The sequence below is a fragment of the Malaclemys terrapin genome, chromosome 2, assembly GCF_027887155.1.
Source record: "Malaclemys terrapin pileata isolate rMalTer1 chromosome 2, rMalTer1.hap1, whole genome shotgun sequence".
In the NCBI taxonomy this organism is placed as follows: domain Eukaryota; kingdom Metazoa; phylum Chordata; order Testudines; family Emydidae; genus Malaclemys; species Malaclemys terrapin.
Window position 1 is genome coordinate 97,866,018 of NC_071506.1, and position 27,447 is coordinate 97,893,464.

At 39.3% G+C, this 27,447-nt stretch overlaps 1 protein-coding gene across 9 annotated transcripts in view; it reads right to left on the reverse strand.

Annotated features, from left to right (window-relative positions):
- Positions 1-13,241: 13,241 nt before the first annotated feature.
- Positions 13,242-27,447, reverse strand: part of NETO1 (neuropilin and tolloid like 1) — an 88,405-nt gene continuing 74,199 nt past the window's right edge. For 2 of the 9 annotated variants that reach the window (XM_054017178.1, XM_054017175.1), the window contains exons 8-11: positions 19,570-19,683; positions 16,236-16,794; positions 14,987-15,061; positions 13,242-14,183 (exon numbers count right to left, since the gene is read on the reverse strand). In XM_054017178.1, the coding sequence (XP_053873153.1) occupies positions 15,001-15,061; positions 16,236-16,794; positions 19,570-19,683 (734 nt within the window). In that variant the 3' untranslated portion in view covers positions 13,242-14,183; positions 14,987-15,000. Of the gene's footprint in view, positions 14,217-14,986; positions 15,076-16,235; positions 16,795-19,569; positions 19,684-27,447 lie in introns of all 9 variants that reach the window. The other 7 variants (XR_008443742.1, XR_008443740.1, XR_008443741.1 and 4 more) reach the window with 7 other exon arrangements.

Consider the following 27,447-nt stretch of genomic DNA (forward strand, 5'->3'; position numbering starts at 1 on the left):
TATCATATGCATATGAAAAAAGGCATTTTTGGTCACTTATGCCATTTTAGCTTCCTGTGGTATATGAGAATACCAAACTGCAATCTTGCATCACAAATGAAGGGTAGGAACATTTTTTAAGACCCTTCCCTTAACATACGAGCATCACCTCATTCTTGCCTGAATTAAGATCTCACCATCTCTATCTCATCCCAGTTCAAGTTTCTGCAAAGCAGCGGGAAAACAAAAACCTCACACCATCTGGATCTGATGAAAACAAGACTGAGCTGTATGTAGTTTGCATACTGATCACTTGAATAGATACAGGTTCACATACCGTATATTTGCTTGAATAAAAGCCATTAATTTGCTTTGCTGTTGCTTACAGTTTTTTTTTCAATTTACAGGTTAAGGACATAGAAACAATTGGTGAGATCACTAGATTCAAGAGACTGCTTATTGAGCAAGGATTTAACAACTGTTTGCTTGAGGACTATCTATCATGACTAGTAAAATAATGTAGAGTTATTGGAAGACCTTAGGCTACCAACCCCACTTCTTTCTACTAGCCAAGTATTGTAAGATTCCAATTCCGATGTCACAAGGTTCCCCAGAAATCTAGAACCTCAATTTGTGACACTGCTTTAAATTCAGTCAGTCCAGACCAAATCCAGTCAGGTTTGTCCATGTAGCACAATAAATAGAAAACTTCTCCCAATCAGAATAGTCCAATATTTTTTCCAAATGGAAACAGTAAACATTTACCAAGCTGTCAGCTACCTGGAACAGTTCTGCTGGCAGGATTTCACAGACACATTGTTGTGTTTGAGAACTAGATGGTGTGGCAGAGGTTAAGAAAACTAGGAGCATAGGATTATAAATACTTGTCATGCCATAATTAATTTGAATTAGAGCATTATCCCTGAAGGATCATACTGAAGGACCAATGCCTCCATGAGTGTAGATGATCTGTCTCAATCTGTTATTTTAGGCTAATTTCAAAAATATCAATGTTAATAACAAATTTTACACTTTCAGAGCAATAACACTGGTCTACAATTTTTGAGAAGTTGTCTGTTTCAGAGATAAAATGTGCTATTTATTATGTATTTTGATGTGCTGAATTCAAATATGACAATTAAAACAACTGATTGGCTACTGTTTCTAAGATATTTAAGTTTTTACATTTTATGTCTATGTACATTGTGTAGATAGTAGAATTTTAATCATAAATTGTAAACCTAGGTCTTTTCATGTGTTTATGGTTGCTTTTCATGATAATATTTCACCTGTCCTGTTTATGTAACACTTTAAAAATCAGCAGAAGGGTTATATAAATAAAATTTATTATGAAACAAAAGGCAAAAAACTATTCTGTACATAGTTTAGTCCTATTCAGTGTCTATTCGGTGCTTCTTGGCTTGTCTCTTGTATTCATTCAATGGAGCATCTCTTGTCACTGTCCAGCAATAGTCTGCAAGCATTGATGGGCTCCATTTGCCCTGATAGCATTTCTCCATTGTTGCAATGTCCTGGTGAAATTGCTCGCCATGCTCGTCGCTCACTGCTCTGCAGTTCGGTGGAATAAAATCTAGATGAGAGTGCAAAAAATGTATCTTTAGTGACATGTTGCAACCAAGGCTTTTGTATGCCTTGAGGAGGTTTTCCACCAACAACCTGTAGTTGACTGCCTTGTTGTTTCCGAGAAAATTTATTGCCACTAACTGGAAGGCTTTCCATGCCATCTTTTCCTTGCCACGCAGTGCATGGTCAAATGCATCATCTCGAAAAAGTTCACAAATCTGAGGACCAACAAAGACACCTTCTTTTATCTTAGCTTCACTTAACCTTGGAAATTTTCCATGGAGGTTCTTGAAAGCTGCTTGTGTTTTGTCCATGGCCTTGACAAAGTTCTTCATCAGACCCAGCTTGATGTGTAAGGGTGGTAACAAAATCTTCCTTGATTCAACAAGTGGTGGATGCTGAACACTTTTCCTCCCAGGCTCCAATGACTGTCAGAGTGGCCAATCTTGCTTGATGTAGTGGGAATCTCTTGCACGACTATCCCATTCATAGAGAAAACAGCAGTACTTTGTGTATCCAATCTGCAGACCAAGCAAGAGAGCAACAACCTTCAAATCGCCATAAAGCTGCCACTGATGTTGGTGATAGTTTATGCACCTCAAAAGTTGTTTCATGTTGTCATAGGTTTCCTTCATATGGACTGCATGACCAACTGGAATTGATGGCAAAACATTGCCATTATGCAGTAATGACTCGTCTTCGATGAATCAATAAACAGTCTCCACTCATCTGGATCGTGAACAATGGTGAGGGCTGCCATCACACCATCGATGTTGTTACAGACTACAAGGTGACCTTCCATGAAGAAGAATGGGACAAGATCCTTTTGACAGTCACGGAACATGGAAACCCTAACATCACCTGCCAGGAGATTCCACTGCTGTAGTCTGGATCCCAACAGCTCTGCCTTTCTCTTGGGTAGTTCCAAATCCCTGACAAGGTCATTCAGTTCACCTTGTGTTATGAGGTGTGGTTCAGAGGAGGAGGATGGGAGAAAATGTGGGTCCTGTGACATTGATGGTTCAGGACCAGAAGTTTCATCCTCTTCCTCGTCTGACTCAAGTGAGAATGATTCTGGTGCATCAGGAACCGGCAGTCCTTCTCCGTGGGGTACTGGGCGTATAGCTGATGGAATGTTTGGATAATGCACAGTCCACTTTTTCTTCTTTGACACACCTTTCCCAACTGGATGCACCATGCAGAAGTAACAATTGCTGGTATGATCTGTTGGCTCTCTCCAAACCATTGGCACTGCAAAAGACATAGATTTTCTTTTCCTGTTCATGAGCCGCATGGTTGAATCTCCACCCCAGTGAAGGGACTGGACCTCAACTCCCCACCCTGGTGTACATTTTGTTCTCAATCTCTCCTGCTGAAGCTCTTCCGCTTTGCATAAGTATAGTCATATTAATTAGGTCCAAGAGAGAGAACGAGAGTGTTTTATAGCCTGGTGATTAAGGCACTCACCTGGGAGGCAGGGGATGGAAATTCAAATTTCAATTTTCAGGTGAGTGCCTTAATCAAAGGCCATACAGATGCTCTCACTCTCTTTCACGTTGTATAAATACTCTTTGGCTTCAACAGAAGTGACTGAGAGTAACTGAACCTACAACAGCTGGTAGTCTGGCATTTAGGATATGCACCTAAGAGGGGAAAGATCTGAGTTCAAGTCCCTGCTTGATTCAGACCTGGGTCTTCCACATGCTAGGCAAATATCCTGACATCTAAGCAAAAGGTTACAGGGGAATACACACTTCTCCAATTTGCCAAAAAAATCCAAATATTTTCTGAACCGAATATTTTTTCTAATTTGAGGGGTGAGGGGAGCATGGGTTTGCTGGTCAATCAATCAAACAAAAAAAAATCAACAATTCACGCAGCTCTATTCAGCAGTGTATATCTCAGTTTATAGTGGCATTGCCTATCTCAAGTTTGCACGGATGCATCTGTACCTGTGTTTTGTCACCAATGCCTGTAACCACAGCAAATCTCTAGAGTTAATAAGGACTAAGTGAAACTCAAAAGAATTCACTATTTCAATTATTATACTCGGTCATATTATGACATGTCAGTAGTAATCATGGATCTTATTCTATTACTGGCATCTTATGAAATAATATAAAAATAATATAAAATTGCGGGAGGGGCCGGGGAGACAAAATAAATGTTGAAACAAGAATTTAGAATCTCAAAATGATTTTTTAATCAAAATGATTTTTTTCCAGAAATTCTGCTTCAGAGGAAAGTTGGGAAATCTCTTTTCATTCCACTTCAACCTAATTTTGTTTCTCAAAATATTTGTTTCCTGTGAGCCAGAACTTCTGAGTTTTGATCAGTTGCTGCCCTGTTCAAGTGGCGTACCCAGCCTTGTAGGGATTCCCTATTGGCAAGAGGTAAGCTCAGACTCAATGGTTCAGGTCCTCAAAGTGATTAGCACCTTGCTTTGAGGATCTGGGCTAAGTCAAGGACATTTTTGAAGCACATGCAGAATTGTGCGGAGAGAGGGGAGACCATTTCATTGTGCTTGCAATCCCCACTGCCAATCGACCATCAACCTTTCACATGCCACAGATCCCACTAATTCCTGGCCCTCCAGCCACAAAGGGTATGTCTACACAGCAGAGAAAAACCCACAACCGGCCCATGCCAGCCGACAAGGGCTCACGGGGCTCAGGCTGTGGGGCTGTTTCATTCCTCTGTAGATGTCTGGGATCAGGCTGGAGCTAGAGCTCTGGAACCCTCCCACCCTGCAGGGTCCTGTATAGACTGTCCAAAGACTGACTGCCAGTATCTGTTCTTAACTCCTCCTCTCCAAGCAAGAGGAGCCACCTCTATGATACCTTCATTTGCCCTTCCCCAACAGAACTGTAGCATGCCCAGGGGTTCCCTGGTCCCTCTCCAACTGCTTCTTGTAATTTCTGAAGTGATGAGTCTCATGACTCAGTGATTTAAGTTTAATGGAGATGTGCTGCCTACACCTACTGTTACAGGTCAGTGCTGTGTTACCACCCCACTATCAGCCTTCCTAACTTATAGCTGGAGCTGTTGAAGGGTTTGTACTTCTTAGGAATGGCATAACTGACACAACTGATGCAGTGTTTGGAGCTACCTTAAATGGGGGATATGGCTTTACAGGAGTAGTGAGGGTTGGAAAATATTGCCACCTGAGCACTCATTTTTGTCCCAGTATTGCTTTGGGCATCCAGCACTTGGAGCAAATTTTCAGAGCTGAGCATCACCCATTTTTGGCTTTGAAAATTACCTTTTGGGTCTGAGCACCCAATATGTATGATGCCTCTGATTTTCAAAAGTGCTGAACAACCACAGAGCCTATGAACTTCAACTGGTGCTCTCTGTCTCTAATATCAAGTTCACTCTGCACACCCAAACAAGAAAATCCCCCTCCACTTAAATGTTTCTTGAAGCCATTCTCAATTGGCATCTGCTAGGTAGCTTTGCGTGACAGTTTTTATAATTAAGTGGAACTGGGTTAGAAAAACCAAAGCCAATGACAAAGGAAAATCAATGCTGATTGTATTTAATCTCAGTTTTGTATAACAAATGTTTTCTGAATATTATTGCATTGTAATTGGATAAGTTTTTTGTCTGAATGGAATGTGAACAATATCCTCAGCAAATGGACTGGTAAATCCTTTTAAGTTATGGTCTTTATCCCAGCAGATGAAATACATTTTGTAATGCCTAGTGTGAAATACCTGGAAATGGATGAAAGCCTTTGCATCTCTCTGTTCCAACTTCTGCGAGTAGTACCAATCCAATCACTTGCAGCACTGGCTTGGGAACACTTGAGGTTTTCAGTGAGTGGCTGACAGTTTATTGCTTTCTGGTGAATGCAAATCCATATTAAGGAACCCATGTGTCCTGGAGGCATGCATAGTGAGTGACAGAATATCAGGCTCCAATACTGGTGTGTCTCTGTAAAATTCCACTGGATAATACTTTCACTGATTGTAAACAGTATGTAACAGAACATGTGCCATGAAAGCTGACAAGTTCCACAGCACTAACATATGCCCCAGAATTTTTAAAGAGATTTCTACAGATTGAAGTGCATTAGCATCCACAGTATTTCCAGTACATGAATGCTATCTGGAGATCTTTGCTCAAACTTTAGTTTTGAACACAAAATCTTATTTTTAAAAATAAAAGTTGCTCTCTGCCTCACAATGGCATGTGCAAAATGGCTCAGCACGCTGTGCACTCAGCGCAGGGCCCAGGTGTCAGCTGCAGTGTGCATCTAACTATGACATGCGAGCCCACTAATTACAAGATCATTGTATGCACAGTCCATGTGTTCCTGCTTATATGTGGTCAGGCTATGACCAGTGTGCCTTGCCTTCCACCAGCCCAGCTTCACAGACTATGTGTTTGGGGATGCCAAAGATAGAAAGGTGGTAGAACTGACTTTCCCCCTTCTGAAATTATATTAATTATTGTGGGCATTGTGGTCACATCCAGGAGCCCCAGTGATGGCCTATGACCCTGTTGTGCTAGGCACTGTGCAAGCACAGAACAAATGGATGGTCCCTGCCCTAAAGTGCTTACAATCTAAACTAAGTTTATAGGAATCTGTTTGCTATATGGATGTAAGGGGGCTGCTTCTGTGAGGTGCTGAGAACACTTTAGAATGCTCAGCACTTTCAGAAGGTGTAGTCCACCTCACAGGATTGGGTTTAACAAAGCTAACTGGAGGGATTAGAAGCCAACTCACCATCTGGACCCAAATTTTTTCCCAATTCAATAGGAGTTTTGAAATGATTTCAACAGGCTCAGAAGCAGTTCCTTTGTGTCAACATATTGTAGAGTGTGTTCATTACTTACCACATTTTACTTTTTTTTCTTGTTCCAAGCCAATACAGTGCCTTTCTTCCTCATTCTTCTCTTAGGTTGTGCTACTATCTCTTCCTGCTTTGTTCCTGTAGCCTGGCATGATGGGGTTGTTTTCATACAGGAGAAATACATCTACAGAATAAGTCTAGCAGGTTGAAACTTCAGTATTTTTAGCTGTGTTGCTAAGATTGTGAATGCCCTGGCTGGACCATTTTCCATATTGGGAAGGAGCTTATTAATATATTAATATTCAACATGAAGGTTTACACCTTCCAGCCACATCCAGCAATTGTCACTGTCAGAGGTAGGGCCCAAACTAGATGGGTTAATTAACTATTTGCCATTGTGGCCACTGCGAATATCTGAGGTTCTGTGTATTCTTAAAAGTAAATGAAAATTCTATGAGGCGACTTTAAAGATGTTAAACTGCGTCTACATTAGATAGTAAGAGGAGTTCAAACTGGGTTAGCCATCTTGAGATACCCAATTCGATTTTTAATATCTTAGGAAGACCAGGCCTGATCAGGTCTGATTCTCCGTTACCCTACCCATTGTGCAGTCACCCACACATGTGCAAATTGGGTTTGAGTTACTAATGAATGGAAGTGGGTCTGGTCCTGGAAGATACCAAGCACTTTCTGAGGGCCTTCAACTCCACTGACATCAGTGGGAGTTTAGGGTGCTGAGCAGCTCACTGCATTAGGACAGAAGAGCCTGATCTTATGCCTGCTGAAGTCAGCTGAAGTCAATGGAAAGTCTCCTGTTTACTTCAGTGGGCACTGGATTCATTTTTAGTAAGTAACAGCTTAAGTTGGGTACCTCAATTTAGGGGAAATAAGTTGGGATAATAATCTTTGCATTTTGTCATTATGGTCTTTTACATTTTATTAGTGTCCACCTGCTAGTGATGCTATAGTTAAAGCTGCTAAACAATTTCTGGTATGACCCTCTGTTTTCACTTGCTCATAAAAGTTTTTAAAAAAATATTTGAGGGCTGAAATTTAACATGCTTTTTCCTCAACTGAAAAGGGTTAGTATGGCAGGTTCCACTGGACGGTGACTACACAAAGACCATCTGGCCATTTTTGAGAGACTGAAAGACTATGGATCTCCCAAATTCATTAAAAAAATTGCTAGACATTCCTGCTCCCTACTCCCTCAAGCCACTCCAAACAGACAAATATTTAAAACTTGAAATAAGATCTATAAGAAGCGCCTGTTGAGGTTTCTGTCAATCTTTTCATCAAAGCTGATTAGATGAAAAGGTTCTAAGTGAGAGAAAAATTATTTGGCATTTTCACAGTTCTATTCTGTTCTGCATAGGTTCCATACTATCTGAGACCAGATCCACATACAGACTTATATTGCTATAACTATGTCACTGAAGGGTGTGAAAAATGCACACCCCTGAGCAATGTAGTTACACTGCCCTAACCCCCAATGTAGACAGCGCTGTGTTGGTGAGAGCACTTCTCCTGTCAACATAGGGTAGGTGGCTTAACTATGATGATGGGAGAAGCTCTCTCATCGGCATAGAAGCATCTTCACTTAAGTGCTACAGTGGAACAGCTTCATCAGTACAGCTGCACTGATGCAGCATTTTAAGTGTAGACCTGCCCTGAGTAGCCCCATAACAAACATTTTAATTCCCCTCCTGAGTCTAAGGGACATAGGCTGCTAGAATGATTTGCAAAAGGGATATTTATCTTATAGAAATATACACAGCAGAAGTCTTCCTTAAAATAAAATAAAATTTAAAAGTGCTGACTGAACACGGGGAACGAAATCACAATTTTTAATTTTAGCACCTATCATTTTAAGGTCTCCACAATTACTACTACATTCTGCTATGTGATGAAATTTCTTCACTTCCTTCTTTCTCAACTGTCAAGATGCATCCATTGTAGGGCTTGTCTATAATAGAGTTGTTTTTAAGCTGATTGCCAATTAACTCAAATTAACTAATAGTTGTATGTGCTAGTTTGGATACTGCAACATCTCTAAAGCTAATAAGACTATTTCTGTGAGTAAAACCATATGGAAGTGCTTATAGAATCAGGGCCTAGACCAATGTTGTACATATCTATATAAAAGCAATCAGATTAGGCTTTGGGTACAAATTTATCTTGCAGACAAGTCTTCAATATATGAATTGTTTCATTACTGCCTAGATGCCAAATATGCCAAGAAATATCAGACAAAACACACCACTAGTGTGTTCCATTGAGATTTTAGCGGAACATCAGAACAAAGGAACATGAAAACAAAAATGCGGGAGAGCAACTAATAATGTCTCCCTTGGCACGTGAAACACACACAATGCAGTGGCCTTAGCGCTGAGAGTAAAGAAATTAAATTAATCCAATCAGCCAGAGAACTTCATTTGAGCTCAAATACTTAAACAGTAAGGGTAACCTCTTGTTCTGTGTAGCATCAAATTTCATTTTTAAGTATGGTCTATGGTGTGTGTGTGTGTGTGTGTGTGTGTGTGTAAGTAAATGTAGGACTGAGTACTTCCCTCAATCCACCTCAGAACCCTCTCTAATGTCAATAAGATATTTAAACAAAGATCTGGGGTAGAATATGGCTTTTATGCAGTAACTAAAACTTTCCATTGTTATCAGTATTTGTTCAGTATCTTACTGCTGCATTCAGTATCACTCAATGAGAAAATATGCTCCCCTTAAGATTACTGCTACCTCTGGTATTGGTCCTCTTCCTTCCCCATTCTCAGGGGAATAGCTAAGCAGGGGCTATGCCACTGAATTGGTGGTTTTACAAGTGAATGGAGAGAGTAGCTCAGTGATACGTTCCGTGACAGTTCAAAGTCCTTCGGTATGGAGCAAGGAAATCAAAAGAACAATGATGCTTCCTCACTCCCCAATATAAAATTATATTCTGCACCACACCAAGAGAAGCAAAACAAAGTCATTAACTTGTTTAATTTCTTTATGTCCAAACTCAAACATTCTTTTCATTATAAATATCATTGAACTCAAAACCACAGGATCCAGAGACCAGAGCTGGGTTTTTGTGGTACTCTTGTGCCAGGGCGTGTCATGGTTTGGAAGTGTTTTGGAAGTTTTTTTGTGTGCAATTGCAGCTGTTAGATTTGTTCTTCATTTACACAGTAGAATTTAGGGGCTGGAGCAAAAATTGGAAAGAACAGACGGTGCAGTTTACACTAAGATTCGTGGGTTAAGGAAACAAAAAGTTTCCCCTGCAACAATAATGGCAGCAACAATACTGCTGCTTTTCACTCATATCACAATAGTAAATCTAAACATTGATTTATAGCAGACAGAGGAAGCCCCCACAAACAGTCATGCATATGCACTGTCCCTTGTATGGGAGCTTAATAGATCTGACAAACAATATATTTAAGCAAGTGTTGCAGACATGGACATTGCCAGACTGCGTGGTATTGTTGACACATCTTCAATTACATCTGAGCCTTGAGCTGTCTGTGCACACACACACCAGGTCTTTTAACTCACCTGAGTGATTTTCCTAGCGACTTAAGTGTAGCACAGACAGCATACATAGTTGTGATGTCCCAGCCTCTGGAGCAGAGCAGGTCCTTGGGTGGTTTAAACCCTGACGTGATTGATTTCTGGTGCAAGGGAGGCCTACTGGGTGAGGGTGGCAGTTAGGGCTCCCCGCCCCCAAACTGGAATCTGAGGACTCCTTTCCCACTCTCTTTTTTCCCCAGATTTGGGCAAGTTGGCTTTCCTCTGCAGCTGCTGGTTCCAATTTGTTGGTGATGATTGTTTGGACATTAGAGGGAAGAGAGTTGGCTTCTCTATGACTTTGGTAGCTGAGGTTAACTGAACGGGTTCACTCCTAACGAAGCTGAGTGCTTCACGTTAACTGGGCTCCTCTTGCTGAGAAGCAAAATGGTGGGGTTTTCCCCCTCTCCTACCTCTGCAGAGAGAGCTGGGGGGAGAGGCTGCATCTCCTTCTGCTGCTGGAAGCTGACTCTCTTGCTTCCCCATCTCCCCTCCCAAGCACTGTGCTGATTTGGGCTAGCTGCCCAGGTTTGGATGTTCTTTACCTCGTGTAGGCTATTCTGGGTGTTAGGCTGATTGTTTAGGTATGTCCATCAGGCTCCTATCCCAGCAACAACTTCTCTCTTTCTCTGCTTCAGCTCCCACTGAGAGCCTGGGTCTCAATCACACAGGTTAGGCAGTTTCAGCTTCCCCAACCACTGACCCAGTGCTTCTGATATGGGAACTGCTTTTCTCAAGAATCTCCAATGGAAAGTGGGTTAACAAATAGGTTTACATTTATTATTATATATTGTGGTAGCCTCTGTGGGTCCCAGTTATGAATTGGTAGATGCAGTAACACATGTAATTAAAAAGACAGTCTGTGCCTCAAAGAACTTACTGTCTTAGAATATAATAGAGAAACAAGAGGTGGAAACAGAAACAGGGCAAAATTAACCATGATATTGTGATGTTTAGTACAATAAACAGCAGTCACAGCATCTCGATTCCCTAGTCATTCTCAATTGTTCTGTAGGCTTCCCATTAGAGGTGAGTTTTAAGAAAGGGAGTGAAGGAGATTAAGATGTTGGCTTTACAGACTTTTATGGGGAGCTACTGCCAAGTGCAAGGTGCAGTATGGGAGAAAGCATGAAGACACTTGTGGAAATATTTGTCTAATGGATGATGAAGACTGGCATCATGGGCCAAATGAAGATAAGGCCAGGGCAACAGCTTGATAATAAATTGCAGTTTATACACAGGGTAAGGTGGAGCAGCAGAATTTTGAAGTGACCCAAGAGGGTCAAAATTGCATTTGCTGAGTCAAGAAAGGAGGAGGTAGCAGTAGTCAAGATGCAAGATGGCAAAGTCATGAAGGCTTGGATAGCAAGGGAAGAAAGAGTGGAAATGAGAGCAATGCTGAAGGAGACAAGGTAATGGTCAGAAAGGGAATTCTATAGCAGCAGTGGAGAGTGGGCCGGAGAGCTGATCCCAGTTTGTAGGTTGTATGAGGAGGTGAGGGTGAGGAGATAGGCTTGGGGTCAGATGGGAAATTTCTTTGTACAAAGTTCGGAATTGCACAATTTTATAAGATCCGTGATAACTCAGAAAACTCTTCATTTTTGCTACATTAACTGGAAAGTTCTTGGGTGTCAACAGGGACCTATTATGTAAAGAGGGAGAGAGGCCAAGCAAACACAAAACTAAGAACTGATCCTTGTTTGCAAGACAGTGCTTCTGCAAAGCACAACAAAAGCAGATCTATACACAATTCTGAAATGTTCAGTATTTTGTTTTGTTTCCTTCGTGCTGGAGGGTTAGACAGCATCTTAACACAGTCACTGATGTGTTAACCAACTTATTACAGGAAGTGAGTGACACCTACACGTCTTCCCAACACCCTACAGTAGTTACCCAGCCTATCCTCCCTTCATTGTTACTCTGCTTGTTCCCCATATCTCCACCTTTCTTCCCTCTGCATTTCCTTTTCTCCGGCAACTCTCACTCCTACCCCACTAAAATAGTCAGCACTGAAATAATAATTTTTGACATTTAACACATCACTGTTAGGCTCTAGAGATAACACCCCAAAGATATTCATGGAGGATGAGATAAACAATCACTCTGAGAAGTGTGACTAAGTTGTCTGAAGAATCAGGGAATCAGATGGAATCCATTTACACCTTGCTTCTATTTGGATGGCTTACATTGCAACCATGAGTCCTAGAAACTTGCTTCTTTCATAGTGACTTATTTTATTTTAATGAAAGCTGAGATTCTGTGGACTTGGAACATGTTGTTTGCGCCAGGGAAATACAAGGGGTGATTGGTTGACACTATCACCTAAAAGGAAGTACAAAGCACTACAGCCAACAAAAACAAAACCCCCTCAACACTATTGTAATTCCACTTGGTACAAAAAAACCACCATGAGAAATAAGCAAGTTGGGTTGAAATCTTGTCTATATTAGAAAAATTGCACCGGGTTAACTAAATTGATTTAATTAAACTAGTGCAAACCTAAAATGTAAACACACATAAATCAGTTTAACTCTTGCTTATATCAGTATAGCTTACATCAGTAAGCTAGAGTTAAGTAAACTGATTTACCCAGAAGTTAAATCAGCTTAAGTGCATCTACATTAGGGTTTTACACCACTTTAACTAGATCAGTTTGAATTCAATTTAGTCAAACAGATGAAACTTTATTAATATAGTCCAGCCCTCAGTCTAGTTCTGAGAGGACAAGTTTCAAGTTCATAAATATCTCCAGTGCCACACTTAGCACCCTTGTAAGTATTAGCAGAGAAGCATAGGCAATCTTTCACTGCTCTTCTTTGTGTTGTACTTGTATTGTGGATGTTCTATATACAGCTGGTTGAAATGTTTAGACAGAAGTTTTCTGTCAAAAATAGGCAGTTTTGTCAAACATCAAAGGTTTTTGTGGGAATATACTGATTTTGATGAAACTTTTGAAGGGAAAAAGGTGAAACTTTTTGTTTTGGCAATGTCAAAATGTTTCATTTCATTTTTACTTTTACATAATATGAAAATATTTATTTCAATATACTATATCATATTTATATATTATATTTAATATTCCATGTATATAATAGAACCTTTTAATATATTATAAAGGGTGAAATGTTGGAGGGCAGGGGTGATTCTAAAGTATTTGTTTGCTTTGATTTTTAGTTCCTGAAAGTGGAATATTGAGTATAACCTTGTAGAAACAGGTTGGTAAATTTCTGTGTAAGGTTGTTTTGCTTCAGTAAATGAAAACATTTTCTTAAAACTCAAGGTAAGAAATTATTATACATTGTTTTATGTATCTTTATATAAAAAGTTACAAGTAGCAAGCATATGACACAAAGAAATGGAACAGTAACAACAGTAATTGTGAATGCATGCTTTTTACAATGTATCTAATAAAAGAGATTTTTTTTGCCAACTCAAATATTCAGTAACATACATGCAGATTATTTTCTCAGTGGTCAAATTCAGTCATTTTGCTAGATGCATATCCAACAAACATTTCTATTGAAGTGATTATGAATGGCTAAATACCTGATTTCAATAAATTGTTCCTGAAATTGGGTATCTTACTTCGTAATCAAATTTAAAGAGAGGAAAAAAAGAAAAAGAAAAATGACTAATAATGATAATATTTAGAGTCTTATTGCCATCTAATAATTTTACTCAGTACAGTTTGCTGAACTTTATCATATCATGATATCATGAGAAAAGGTGATCAGAGAGTCCATAAAACCTCTAGCTGGTGTTTCCATGGTCCATAGTTTCACATTTCATTGTAGCATGTTCAAAATCACTCAGGAGCGCACTATTCTCAAGCAGTCTATATAATGAAAACAATGTACATATAACAAAAGTTCAATGTATAATCATCTTCTTTCACGTATTACACAATAGACAAGCTGATAAAGACATAAATGTATTAACTGAAATAATACTAACATAAAAAGTAAAACTAGGATAGTTTCAGCCAGGAACTAATTTCTTCTTCAAGTTTCCAGTAAATCTCAAAATGTATTTAAAAACTAAGGAGCACTTTGTGGCCAGCAACGAAATTACAAAAGAAACATGTTATTATGCAATGGGAATATCTTGCTGAGGAAGTAAGAAACGTCTATAACTCTTAGGTTTGGATAAAGGCAGTGGAATGAAATTTAGAAATATATCCACTTTTTTTCCAGACAGTTGAAATAATTCACTATAGATTTTTCTTTTCACAGTCCCCATGTTTGTGTAAATAGTTCTTCTCTGAAAACAAAACACAGTTAAGACATTTTCTCCCTATAAAGGAAAACATAGGTACACAAATATATTTATCTATGTAAAAAACATTAAAGCATTTACACTTTCTCCCTACAAAATAGATATTTACACTTATAAACATCTGTATAATAATTGTATATATAACAATTGTGTATAGCCTATAATCTAGCTGTAACTTCATTATGAAAGTTGAGATGATATTTATTCAGATAAATGGTGGTGGTAATAAATTAATTTCCAATGAACAGCCTAATAAATGACAAGTAAAATGATCTGCAAATGGTAAATATTAAAATGACACCACTGACTCCCAAAACTAACAAAACTCTGCCTCACCACACTTGACTGTTGAATTATTCAAATGAATTGACATCAGGTAGCTTCATATCTTCATAACTAAAATAAGTTAGGCTGCCAGATTTTACATACTGTATCACATGACAGGACTTTTAAAATGTAATTTTCATAAATGAAACATGAAACACCACATCCATGCAAAGCATCTGTCTTTATAATGTGCTTAAAATGCAGATCATAGTTAGCAGTGGGATGTAACAAAGCTATCAAGTATAAGAATTTTAATAGATGTAATGTTTAGTTTATATCATTAAGCAGTCATCTGCAATTTTAAATTCTCTCTATATATACACATTAAAAACTGACTCTCTATATACAAAGATTTTACCTCGCTAGCATATATCTTAAAAACTATCAAACTTTTTCAAATAAAACAATATATAATGGAATGCAACAGATGGTGCACGTGGCATTCATGTATGTTTACTTACCTTGAATTTGTCTTTTAGACCCTAGTTGTGTTGTACTCAGACTCATGTTTGCTTAGAGACCCAATGAGGCAGAACCTGGAATGTTATGGCTATTTCATTCAACATAATAATGTTTGCATAGAAAAAAAGAAATATATGCATATATACACTTAATAAAAAATATATATCTTGATAATTTCATCAATTTGTACCAATAGCGTGAAGCGATTTACACTGGCATGCAACTAGATTAAAGTAACGGATGAGTTTTTAAGAGACGTAGATAGCTTAAATGTGCATGCGCAAACACACACACACACACACACACACACACACACACACCATGTAGGGCATATAAAACACAAAAGCACAACAATAATGTATGCAAGGCAAAACACAAATACATATAAAAAGTTTCTGAGTACTCTTTTCCAAATAAGTCATTCATAAGTGTTTCTGTTTTCCTTTTTCTTTACTTGTAAACTTTTAATCATTCTTATTTACAGGCATTCAAGATGCAATACACAGTAAAAATAGCTTCTGTATTTAAATAATGCCAGACTTTGCTTTTTTTCATTGATTAGAAAGACTCTTCTCAACAACATTTTTATATGTAAATATATAAGAATATTCTATAAGCATTGAAATGTCTCATTTTAAGTGGGTGTGAGAGAGAGATATTAATATGACAAGCAGCAATCTCCTGGTTAATAACAGAACAAGTATTGTAATTTTTCAAAATATTGTCATTCAATTTATAGAAAACAGTGTTTCATAAGAAAGTGGGTTTCCTTCTCTCTGAAGAGTGTTTTGCATTGGTCTGTCATGCACCAAAATAGGTCAAAATTCCCCTTTTTTACCCATTTGGATGTTACTCTTGGATTATGGACAGTACTCAAGGCCACCTCTTAGCTATAAGGAAACCACATGCATGTAGTTCTTTCAAAAAACTAGATTTTATCAAAAACTTCTTTGGTTTAGTAAACATTGTACCCACTCTTAGTTGAGAGGTAGGGGGTGTGTGTGTGAGAAAGAAAGAAAGAAAGAAAGAAAGAAAGAAAGAAAGAAAGAAAGAAAGAAAGGGGTGAGGGGCTTCAGGAAGGGAGAAAGTGGAGATAGAGAGAGGGGGGAAAAAAGAGAGAGAGGAGAAAATATAATGGCCTAACCTACAAATAAAAGAAACACATAAAAAAATGAGGAAAACAAGAATATTTTAGGGGCAATCAAGTCCTTATGCAATAGTCTTCATCAAAAATCTATTGATACTGACCGCTGGACAGATTTATCATGTCTTGACAGCCTGTGACTTGTAGTTGGTACCTCTTCAATTTCATCTATCTCAGACGCATCTGCAGCATCTTGTGAGTAGCTATGCTTCATGACAAGGATATTTCTCCTGTTCGTGGGCTGGATGAGGGGCTTTACAGGCTGGGGTTGTATTTCTGTCAAGATAGAAGCATCTCTTGTGCTGAGGTTACTACGGCTGCCCTTAGTGCTAGACAGTTGTGATCCACAGTGATGGTCATGAATGCATTTTGAAGATGATCGCCGCAGTTTATGATAATTTTCAAAGTCATCTGCAACATCTGCAAGGTCAGCTGCAGCCCCTGTCCCTCTAAGAGTACATAACTCATAATGAGGAGGTTCAAACACCTCCTGGAATACTGTTTGATCAAAGTCTGTTTTCCTTTGGACAAATTTTTTACGAGGTTGTTTGATCTGTACTATAACAGAGATAACAAGGAGGATGATCACAATGCAAGAGGTCACCCCAATTATAGTCCCACTGGTATTGGTAAGTTGGTCCAAAATGTTAGCCTTTCTTTTTTCTGTGTAAAGAAGAAAAGCACAGCATTAATATCCAATTTAAAAAGAAACACAGCCATCACAGTTTTGATGCTTAGCATAACGTTGTTTCTATTCTGTGTTTGAGTTTACAGAAGCAATTTTGTAAAAACAATTAAAATGTGGTATTAATAAAAGATAAAGCAATCATATAGAGATACCACAACCTTTCCCCTTTGCCAAGTGATAATCAGGATGTAACCAAACTCAAAGATATGAAAGGCTAATTTCGTTTTTAAACACTGTCTTCAGTTTCATCCCCAAATCCCCATTGTATTCCAAAACAAATCATGAGTCTGCTACACAACACTTCTGTTTTACTTCCATCTCCCCTCACTAGATATAGGAGATTGGGAAATGAGATCAATGAAAGCAGGAACAGTTTATGGGGATTTAAAAATAAATATTTATTTGCATTTGGAACTCATCTGAACTCCTAATATTAATGAGCTGAGCTGATGGTATTCAAAGATTGAGCTGAATCAGGAGAAAATGGAGGAGTTAATCAAAATAAGGTTTCCAGGAAAAATCCTCTATCAGCCATTATTTATTTTATTTCCTATAACCGGCTTAATGAGTATGAGCCTTCAGAACACCACTGGCCCCAACTCAAAGGTTGATCCTACACACTATCTGTACCTTACTATGGGCTGCCAAGTGCCTATCTGGCCCATTGTTACTATAGGGAAGAAAGAGAAATTCTCCCTGCCTGCTAAAATACCTGTCCCAGCATTCAGTGGACTCTCAGAGAGGGAATTTAATTTCATCTCCCTTTTCTATGTATTTCTCTGTGGTTTGCTTCCTAATTTACAGGTGCCTGGGTGGGCTGATGATGGAGCTCAATGGGAGTTGAAAGAGTTCAGCACCTCTCACTAACAGGAACTTTAGGTACATGACTTTCAGTGGGAAATAGTGAATAAGGTTTAACTTTTAATTCAGCCTCATGTCTACTGTTATGCATTGGTGTTACTTCAAAATCAAAAGCATTCACAATAAATCAGCAACACCCACTGCTTGGCCTGCAAGCACCTTTTCTTGTGGCCTTCATGGTATTTAAAGTGATGCTTCACTCCCCATTGGACTGCTACTGTAAATTGGTTCCAGGGTCCTCCAACCAAGTGAAGAAGACCTGGCAGCAGCACCAGATTCAAAAAGCAGAAGCACCACAATCAGCCTATTTGTTTGCTGGATCCAGCAAATCTACTTCTCTAGTAGTAAGAAATATAATGGGGAATAAATAAAAACATGAATTAGTGGTAACGGTACAGCTTCAGCATGGAACGTAGACAGTGGGAGATGAGATTCATTCTAGAAATTAAAGGGAGGAGTGGGTCTCCCCCCTCTTGTTTTTAACTTATGAAGAAAAAAGAAAAGCGATATAGCTTTTCCTCAACTGTAAGCCTAGCTTCTGCAAGGAATATTACTCATTTTAAGTGCCTCATTGTGTTCATTGCCGGTATGAGTTCATTTACATTTTATTTTCTTTCTTTGCTTGTCAGAGGATTTTACAGACTTCAGTGGACTTATAAGCTGACTGTTAAGCCACCCTCATTTTTTCCCCTTGATTGGTTCCTAAATTTGGCTTATCCCATGTTTCCAGGATCAAATCTGCAGTGACAGAATAAGCAAATGGTGTCCACAGCCTCAAAGGAGAGTTAGTTACATTATTTTTTCTGAAGAAAACAAATGCTGAATTTTTCAAAAGTAAAGGGAATCTGACATAGGCCACCTGGAAATCAATGCCACCACCTGATCAGGAGTGCCAATATCTCTCCATGACACAGACATCATGCCTGCTTTCCTGTATCTATTCTTTACATTTCAACTTGACTGTGAGATTATACATGGATTTGGCTACTTGATACAGAATTACTCCTGCTGCGCCTGGGGTTTCAGTGCTGCTGTTATTAGCAACAGGCATCACAACTGGAAAAACTGATTTCAAACATGATAAGGGATGCTTTTTCCCTACTTCCCCAGCCATCCACATTGATGTCAAAGTAGCTAGTGATAGCTTAAACCAGGGATTGGCAACGTTCGGCACGCGGCTCGCCAGGGTAAGCACCCTAGCGGGCCGGGCCAGTTTATTTACCTGCTGACGCGGCAGGTTCGGCCGATCGTGGCCCCCACTCGCCGCGGTTCGCTGTCCCTGGCCAATGGGGGCGGCGAGAAGCGGCGCGGGCCGAGGAATGTGCTGGCTGTGGCTTCCTGCCGCCCCCATTGGCCCGGGATGGTGAACTGCGGCCAGTGGGGGCCGCGATCAGCTGAACCTGCCGCGTCAGCAGGTAAATAAACTGGCCTGGCCCTCTAGGGTGCTTACGCTAGCAAGCCGCATGCCTAACGTCGCCGACCCCTGGCTTAAACCTTTCTTTCTCCTCCTAGCCCACTTCATAAAAGAGCAAATACACCTTTATGCCCCACCTCCTGCCCCCTACTGTAAAGGTATCTATGACATGGACTCCAAAGCTGAACAACAGACTTTAAACCTCACATATACATGAGAGACAGCCAATGGGTCACAACCTATATAACCAAGTTAAAAGCAAAGCAAAATGGCAACATTTTATGCAGGTTCACCAGTGTTTTCATCCCTTTACTTTTTCTTGGTTGCCTGCTGTAGACTGCCCCCTATTTGCCCTTGCTTGAAGCCTTAACCCATAGGTCTGGCACATAGGTTAATAAGTCACTGAGTATAATCATGCTGTTCCCTACATAGTTAAATATCTTGACAATTCCAGTTTTATATACCTATAAATTACCTTTACAGTGGTTCTCATCCCAAGGATACACACAGTTCTGGAGTCCATTGCAGACCAATGTATTATTAATACACATATTACTATGGCAAAAAAATGAGTTGGCTTCACAGGGGGCTAAAAACAAAAAGAAGGAAAACCAATATTAAGCAGTAAGTCACTCACCTTTCAATACTAAGAACACCTAGGAATGACGTAATCTTAAACAGCAATTAACTATATGACAGAGGTTCCTCAGAAGCAGTAATTCTTTATTATACTAGTTGTACCACTCAACTCTCAAATCATTCACAGCATACTAATCTGGGGCACAGGATTTCTCTCATGTTTAAGATGGATGGGATTACTGCCCAATTTTTTTTTATTCTAATAAATATTTCAGTTTAGAATGTGTAGAAACTCAGTTCTAGATAAAATACTGATATTAATGCTTTAAGAGATTGATCTACCGATGTACTTATTTGACTTATATTACCAGCATCTGAACATAGCCATTCCACAGGAGATAAAATACTCTGAATGATAAGAAAGGAGAACTACAATGCAAATTCGTCCTTCTGATAACACATGTACAAAGATTATAAAGCTCTATGAGCCGGGGTAGTGCATAGTTCCCCTAAGGTGCATAGGCTGGTGGGATCAAGTCAATAATACTACTAAAGTCTCAAGATGAAAGTTGTTCTGAAGGCCATATACTATCAGTTTGCACATGCAAAATCAGTGCCATCAACAGGAATTGTACATGCTTATACATGAACTATGCCGTTCAACTGCTGAAAGTCCTCGTGTATTAGGCTGGTAAGAATTCTCCTTCAAAATGCTTTAAAATGGTAAAATTAAAATATTTAATGCTACATATATAAAATGTCATTTCAGTAACATTTCTTTTATTAAAAGAAGAAATTCAAAGAATGTTTTAGCATTTTTAATGGCAATTGTTTAGTTATATCAGAGTAAAACCAATATAAACACATTAGTTTAAGCAAACGTTTGTGGTCATATAACACTGAAAGCATTTGCTTAAAAAAACTGAAAGTTGTTAAATGATCTAATCATGTTGATTAATCTGAAAGGATTGTGATGGTCACAATATTGACTTTAGAAGTCAACTGCTGTTCTCATGAGAGCATGTGTCCTATGCTTTTTTTAAGTAGGATTTATGGTCACACACATGCTTGGTATTGAGACAGACGTATTTTAGAACAGTTGCAGATTTACAGACTAAGAACAGTACAAAGGATTTATACTGTGGAACTTCATGACTTTCTATATCACATAAAAAGAAATCCACTTTTTAAAAAGTGCCTAACTGCAGATTTCCATAATTGACTGTAACGGCTTCTTCAGAGCTGTTACAGTCTGTTAAGCAAATAATAAATGTTATCAAAACTTGTACATTTCCCAAAAAAATACAGTCACCCAATAGAACATAACAGCTATAATCTGTATTTTCAATTTTAGCACATACACCAAAAGCGACTTAATTAGCCAAGCAGATTATAATGACTCCAATAAAGCAGGTATGCTCCATCAGCTAAATAATATGCCTTTTAAAAAAGCATAAATATGTATCTGTCTGATCATAAATATGTATTTCTGTGATATCACCTTAATGTTTTTAAAAGGTCTTTCATGTTTACCCTCAGACTCCCCCTCCCCCCGCTTGTTTTCATCATCGTGTTGCTCTTAAAAAAAGCCAACCCTATAAATTGGTACAGTAAAATGTACAATACTTGTCAAAGTACAGCTGGGTGAAAACTTGCCCTACTTGGCTTACATGGACTCCAGAGGTTGGGGGATCTATTCTTCTGTTTGAATCGTTGAAGGTTCCACCCCCATGACCATTTGAGTTTGGAATTTAAACACCACATTTCATAACCAAAGTTCAGCTAAACTGAAATGGCTGGATTTCACCTGGCTTCCACAGAAAACCAACAGACCAGAGCAGCTTTGCTAAAATTTTAGTCCAGTTTGTTCAAAAGGCTGGGAAAAACTTCCCAACCTTGCCATGGCCCCAGGCTGAGTTTTAAGTTTGTTACAAGGAGGTTGATATTCTAAATTAGACAGAAACACCACAATAGCTGATCATCAGGCTTGAGAGCAGTAAGAGAGAGAGACTGTGTTGCAGTAGCATATACCTGCTGGTAGGGATGCACACCTATCAGCAGATATGTGCTACTGCCGCAGTCTCTCTCTCTCTCTCTGCTGCTACTGTTGTGTGGAGCCACCTGGCGGTGAGGGCTGGTGGAGACACCATGTTATGTCAAAAAATTGCCTCCATCTGAGATATTATTGCATTTGTACATTATAGCATCAGTCAGAGATCCCAATCAAAATAAGGAGTCCTATTGTACTGGGAGCTATACACTGTATATATACAAAGACAGTCCCTGATTCTAAGAGCTGATGCTCCAAGGAAAAAAAATTCACACAGCCAGTCATGCTGAGGTATGTGGATATATGGCAAGGAGGAAGTAGAACACAGGGGAAGGGGACCAAAAAAGAATAGATTGGGAGAGAAGAAAACAGGAAGGGAAAGGAGAGACAGTAAGAAGTTTGAAACAACAAATTAGAGTAATCAAAACCTGTGGTGAGAAAAGAACAGCAAAGCTAGTCTCAGAGCATGGAGAGAAAGGTCTGAAGCAGCATTCTGTCCCTGAGAGTGTAGAAACACTTAGATGCCTATGTCTTGTTCTGGCCTTAGTAAATCCTAGCTGCTGTGGTCCTAAGCACCAGAGAGGAGACTAATGATGGAAAATCAACCCCAATAAGGGGAATTTGAGGAGTGGTTTGAGGGAAGAATGGGATGTCACAATGCACAGAAATAGAGGCAGATCCAAGTGTGAGAATGGAGGGGGGGGGGATAAAGAGTGCAAGGAGGAGATAAAAGCAGCATTAAGGAGAGAGAGAGGAGCATGGGGTACACCAGAAAAAAAGCTAGGCAGAAGTGACAGCTGAGATGTAGGCAGGGCTGGAAAGGGGATGACAAGAATTTTATATAGAATGAAACAGGAAATCATTGAAGAAATTCAAGGATGGGAGACAATATGGTGAGAGAAGCAGCAGAAGATAATTTCTAGCAGCAGAATTTTAAATAAACTAGAGCGAAAAGAGGTGAGAAACATGGAGGCTAGAAATTAATAGGTTACAGTTGTCAAGGGATAGACAAGACAAGCCTCAGTGTTTCAGGACAGGGGTTAGTCTATGGGGTTGAAGGTAACAGACAGATCTAGGAGGAGTACGTAGAAGAGACCTTTAAACTGGACAGGAAGGACATCATTAGTGATGCCCCTACTGATGGCAGTTTCAGAAAAGCAGCAAGGGTGAGGAACAGGTTAGAGGCTTTCAAAGTGAGAGTGGGACTTTAGTGTATTAAGAACCAGTATGTTAAGAAGCTTAAAAGTGAAATGGAGGAGGAGCTGAAAAAGGCAGAGGAAACAAGATCAAACTAAGGAAAAGAGAAAGGAGTAAGAGGTTGAGAATAAAAGAAAGAACAGCTGAGTGACGGAACTATGGAGCAAGGAGGAAGCAGGTGGAGGATAGGTCATGGGGTTAAATGTGTAGAAAAGAAGGACAGCCTCAGAGCCAGTCTAGATGAAGATGAACACAGTAACAGCAATCAGAAACCCAAATGTAACAAATTCATAAATCTAAAAAATAAGAATATACACCATGTTTCAGATGTTTAAAGTAGTCAGCTTCTCAATATGATGCCCTGAACTTTGGGAAAAGCGTAAAACAGTCAATTAATCTTTGGGATTTTTTGATTAGCAATTCTTCTGGGAGCAAAGGATGAGATCTAGCAACATTGAGGGTTTATCAGTCCCCCAGTACATAGGGGAATTTGCTCCAAAGTGACTTCTGCATTTTAAAGAGACAGAGCAGTGAAACTCAGCAGAGGAGTTTCTGAGCCTCACTACTCCAGAATGTGGGCATCTCAGTCACTCCAGAAAGTAAAAGAGAAGACTAGGGCTGACTGGGCCTGATATGGCATCCCCTGAATATAGTGAAGAGATTTAGCTGGTCATTAGGGTCCCCTGAAGAAGATGGCACAGAAGATAGAATGAAGATGGCATCAGGTAGAGTGAGATGGTTGATCATAGGGTTTGATGAGATGCCTGAAAGTTTCAGAAATTGACGGTGAAAAAGATCAGAGTTCAGGTTGTGTGTTACTAATGTTAGGGGAGATTTTAAATTCGGGGGTAGAGTTTTATTGCTCACAAAAAGTAGCTTTTTATATCACTAGCTACAGCTAAGTGCAATGTGAGAAAACATAGCACATGCTTCTCCACACAACTCTGCAAATGCTCCTGCAAAATGCTTGCTATTCCAGACTGGAACCTCTCACAGCAGACTTCCAAGTTAGGTGTGATTTCATTAGTTCCCAAATTAAACTTGAATAGTAGACTGACATACCCACACTCATTTTTCCCCTGCATCCCAGAAAAGACTGAGATAAAGATCCCAGAGGAGATTGGACTAGAAGTTCGTAATGTATACTCATTTAGCACAGTGATCAAATTATAACACAACCCATCATATTAGCTAACTTGCTCTATTTTTCTTTTGTAACTTTAAAACTTTACAATTTTAATTCAAAACATAAGAAAATTCTAGTTTTAAATAGTCCATATCAAACTAATGCACCAGTTAAAGGCAGTTTTAAAACCAATACTTTTCCCAACTGCCATTTGAATTGCTGCCCAGTCATTTAAGTATTATTTCACTGCAGTGCTACAGTGTATGCCATGTTACAAACACAGAGAATCTTTGCTTTCTGCTTGATTCACATCCTCTCAGCTATTGAAAATGTTGGACACAAGATGGTGCACTAGTATCAGAGGATCTAAAAACACATTCAACACTCAGCATATGAAGTAAATGGGTGACTTCGCAGAAAGAAAAAAAAATAAACTGTTTCTTCTTACAGCACTCGTTAGGGACAATAACTAAAACCCCAATATATAAAAGGTACAAAATGGCCTCTCCCCTGAAGGCCTAGTGTTTGGGGGCACTCATCTGCAAAGTTGGACACCCAAGTTCGAATCTCTGCTCCCAATCAGGCACCACCTCCTTCTGTTTTGTAAATCGAGCCTAAGTCCCCTTGTGAATCTACTCTGTTTTCCCCAAAAAACTATTCAGTAAATTTGTGTCAAATTATTAAATATTTTGGTCAACATCAAACCACACTTTTCAGCAAATAAACCAATCGTCCAAAATTTTTTGCACAGCTCTAATTGAGAGTCATTCCATATGCCCAGTTTACATAATACAAAACAAATTAAAGCAGTATTTTTTTATTTGTTCAAAGCCTAATTTGCTGCTTTTACCTCTAGATAAGGTAAAGTAAAGCAAACAGTCCTCTCAGAAAGAAACATTTTATATATAATTCAAGCAACTATGATTCAGGAATAGCCTAAACCTGTACTACAACCCAAAGAGTATATGATACACACACATTTATATGCAGTATATTTGATGTCTATGTAGAATGTGAGTGAAATATACTATTTACCTTCCCTTCACCAAACTTCTCTAAGTTTACATGGCTATTCTAAAAAACAAACACTGTTATACAGCAGTGTCAAAATATTTGTACAAGGTCAAATCCTGACTTGTCATTGAACAGGGGCGGCCAGAGCTTCACAACCGAGCTGAGCTCAGTTACCATGGAATGGGTAGTGAATTCTCAGAGGCTTAACCCTCTTCAGGAAAAGCAATGGAGCAGCTCGGCCTCATCCTCCCCGTGCCATATCTCTTCTCCTAGGATATTTCTTCACTGCACAGTTAACCCAGACTCTTACCTGTGTTCTAGCCCAAACCTCCCGCCTAACTATCCACACAAAAAAGCCTCTGACTCAGGTTTGGAGGTGCTTTAATACTGGGCCAGCTGGGGGTGTGGGTTAGAATCTGTGCTCTGCTTTAAACTCAGACTGGAACCCCCCACTTTGTGGTCAGGATGCAGGCTAAATAACTGTCCTCCAGCACTTTTACATAATTCTCCTGAAGGACAGACCAACTGGTTCTCTTGTAACTGATAGTTGACTGGAAAAGAATCAAAGTCTTAACACAAAGAACCATGAGATACGCCCTGAGACACAGCTGAATGTAGAAATAATGGTAGGGTTTTGCAATGGGATTCCTATACACAGGTGCTCAAACCAAGGTGCTGGTCACCAGGGTGATCTCTGCAGTGAAGATGAAAGCCCAGAAGCTGAGCTGGTGACTCTATCCCCCACTACAGCACATAGCATTGGGGGTGTTGGGAATCATGGAATATCAGGGTTGGAAGGGACCTCAGGAGGTCACCTAGTCCAACCCCCTGCTCAAAAGGCCAATCCCCAGACAGATTTTTTGCCCTAGAACCCTAACTAGCCCCCTCAAGGATTGAACTCACAACCCTGGATTTAGCAGGCCAATGCTCAACCCCCTGAGCTATCCCTCCCCCTGAAGTGAGTTCACATTTCACACAACCCCCCCCTTGAGCATCAAATAAGTCACAGCACCGTGCACAAGATATTTACATTTAACCAACAGCTCAATTGGGGCTGTTTATTCCCCACTCCTCCTTACTGGAGAAGGACGACTTTCTTTTTGCAAGATCATGAGAAGAAAAATCTTTCAGGTATTCTTTCCACCATCCTTGAAACAGTGAGTTAAGGTTTTTCCTTCATACTCCGGAGAAAAAATGCTATACATCTTCCACTTCATTTATGCCATTCAAATTGTTAAAATAGCACACACTACAATACACTTGTTTTTAATCATGAAGGTGATATAACCTGTACTTTCCTTTCCTAACATTAATGACAGCATACTACCAAAAAAAAAAAAAAAAACCCCAAAAAAACACAACCCAACACCTTCATTGCCCTTAGGAACTTGTCAATAATAATATTTTACTTAATGCAAATCTGTCTTGTTTATGGCCACCCTGAAGCACCTTTAGTCAGTTTACATATTATTTTATTATTGGTTTTATAGTACTCAAAGCCCCAGTCAGGGACAAGGACCCCATTATGCTAAGTAACGTACAAATACAGGACAGAAATACTGTGTTTGCCCCAAAGACTTTACAATTTAAGTAAAAGGGAATTTTGCTAAGGGTTAGCAGTAGATATACATCAGTGCTTAGGGTTTTTTTTAATTTAATTTAATTTGTAACTGTTTGATTAACATTAAATAATGTGGATTATGGTCAAGATTCGGCACTCTTACATGATAGGTCAGGTATCAATTTTGATGGCATAAATAGGCCCAAAGAGTCAAAGGTGTTAACATGATTCTGTCCAACACTTTTAAATAAGAATCACGGTTTGGTATACGAAGGCCTCAGCCTGCTTAGTGCCATGGCAAACACATCATGACAAATCCTTTTAACCCTTTAATAAAGATACTGAAAAAGAAGGAAAAACAGTTCAAACCATTGTAATGTCAAGTATTAACTAAGGTTTTCATTTTAACAACACCCCTTATTCCCTTTCCCTCCTGTTATGGAGAGATTTTAGAAGGAAATCCTTATAATAGTTTGAGATGGTGTTAAAGGTGATAACTTTATTTTTTTGCGTGGGAGGAAAGATGAAGTTATTGGAGATGGGATGGAGATGTTGTTATTCATGCTGCTGTTAAAGTTCAGTCCCAGTTTCTAGAAGACAAAACAAAACAAATACAAAGGGAAGGGAAAAGACAGTAAATGCAGCTTTTGTCTCTGGTGTTGACCTATTTTCAACCTTACTACTGGAAAGCCAGAGGCACAGCACTCAGCCTTAAGAGCCACTCCAGGGCCTGGGAAACTTGTACCAGACTCAGGCTATTTAGAACATTGCTTTTAGCTACCTCTTTTTCTTTACAGGCGTCCAGAAATGTTGCAAAATATACAGT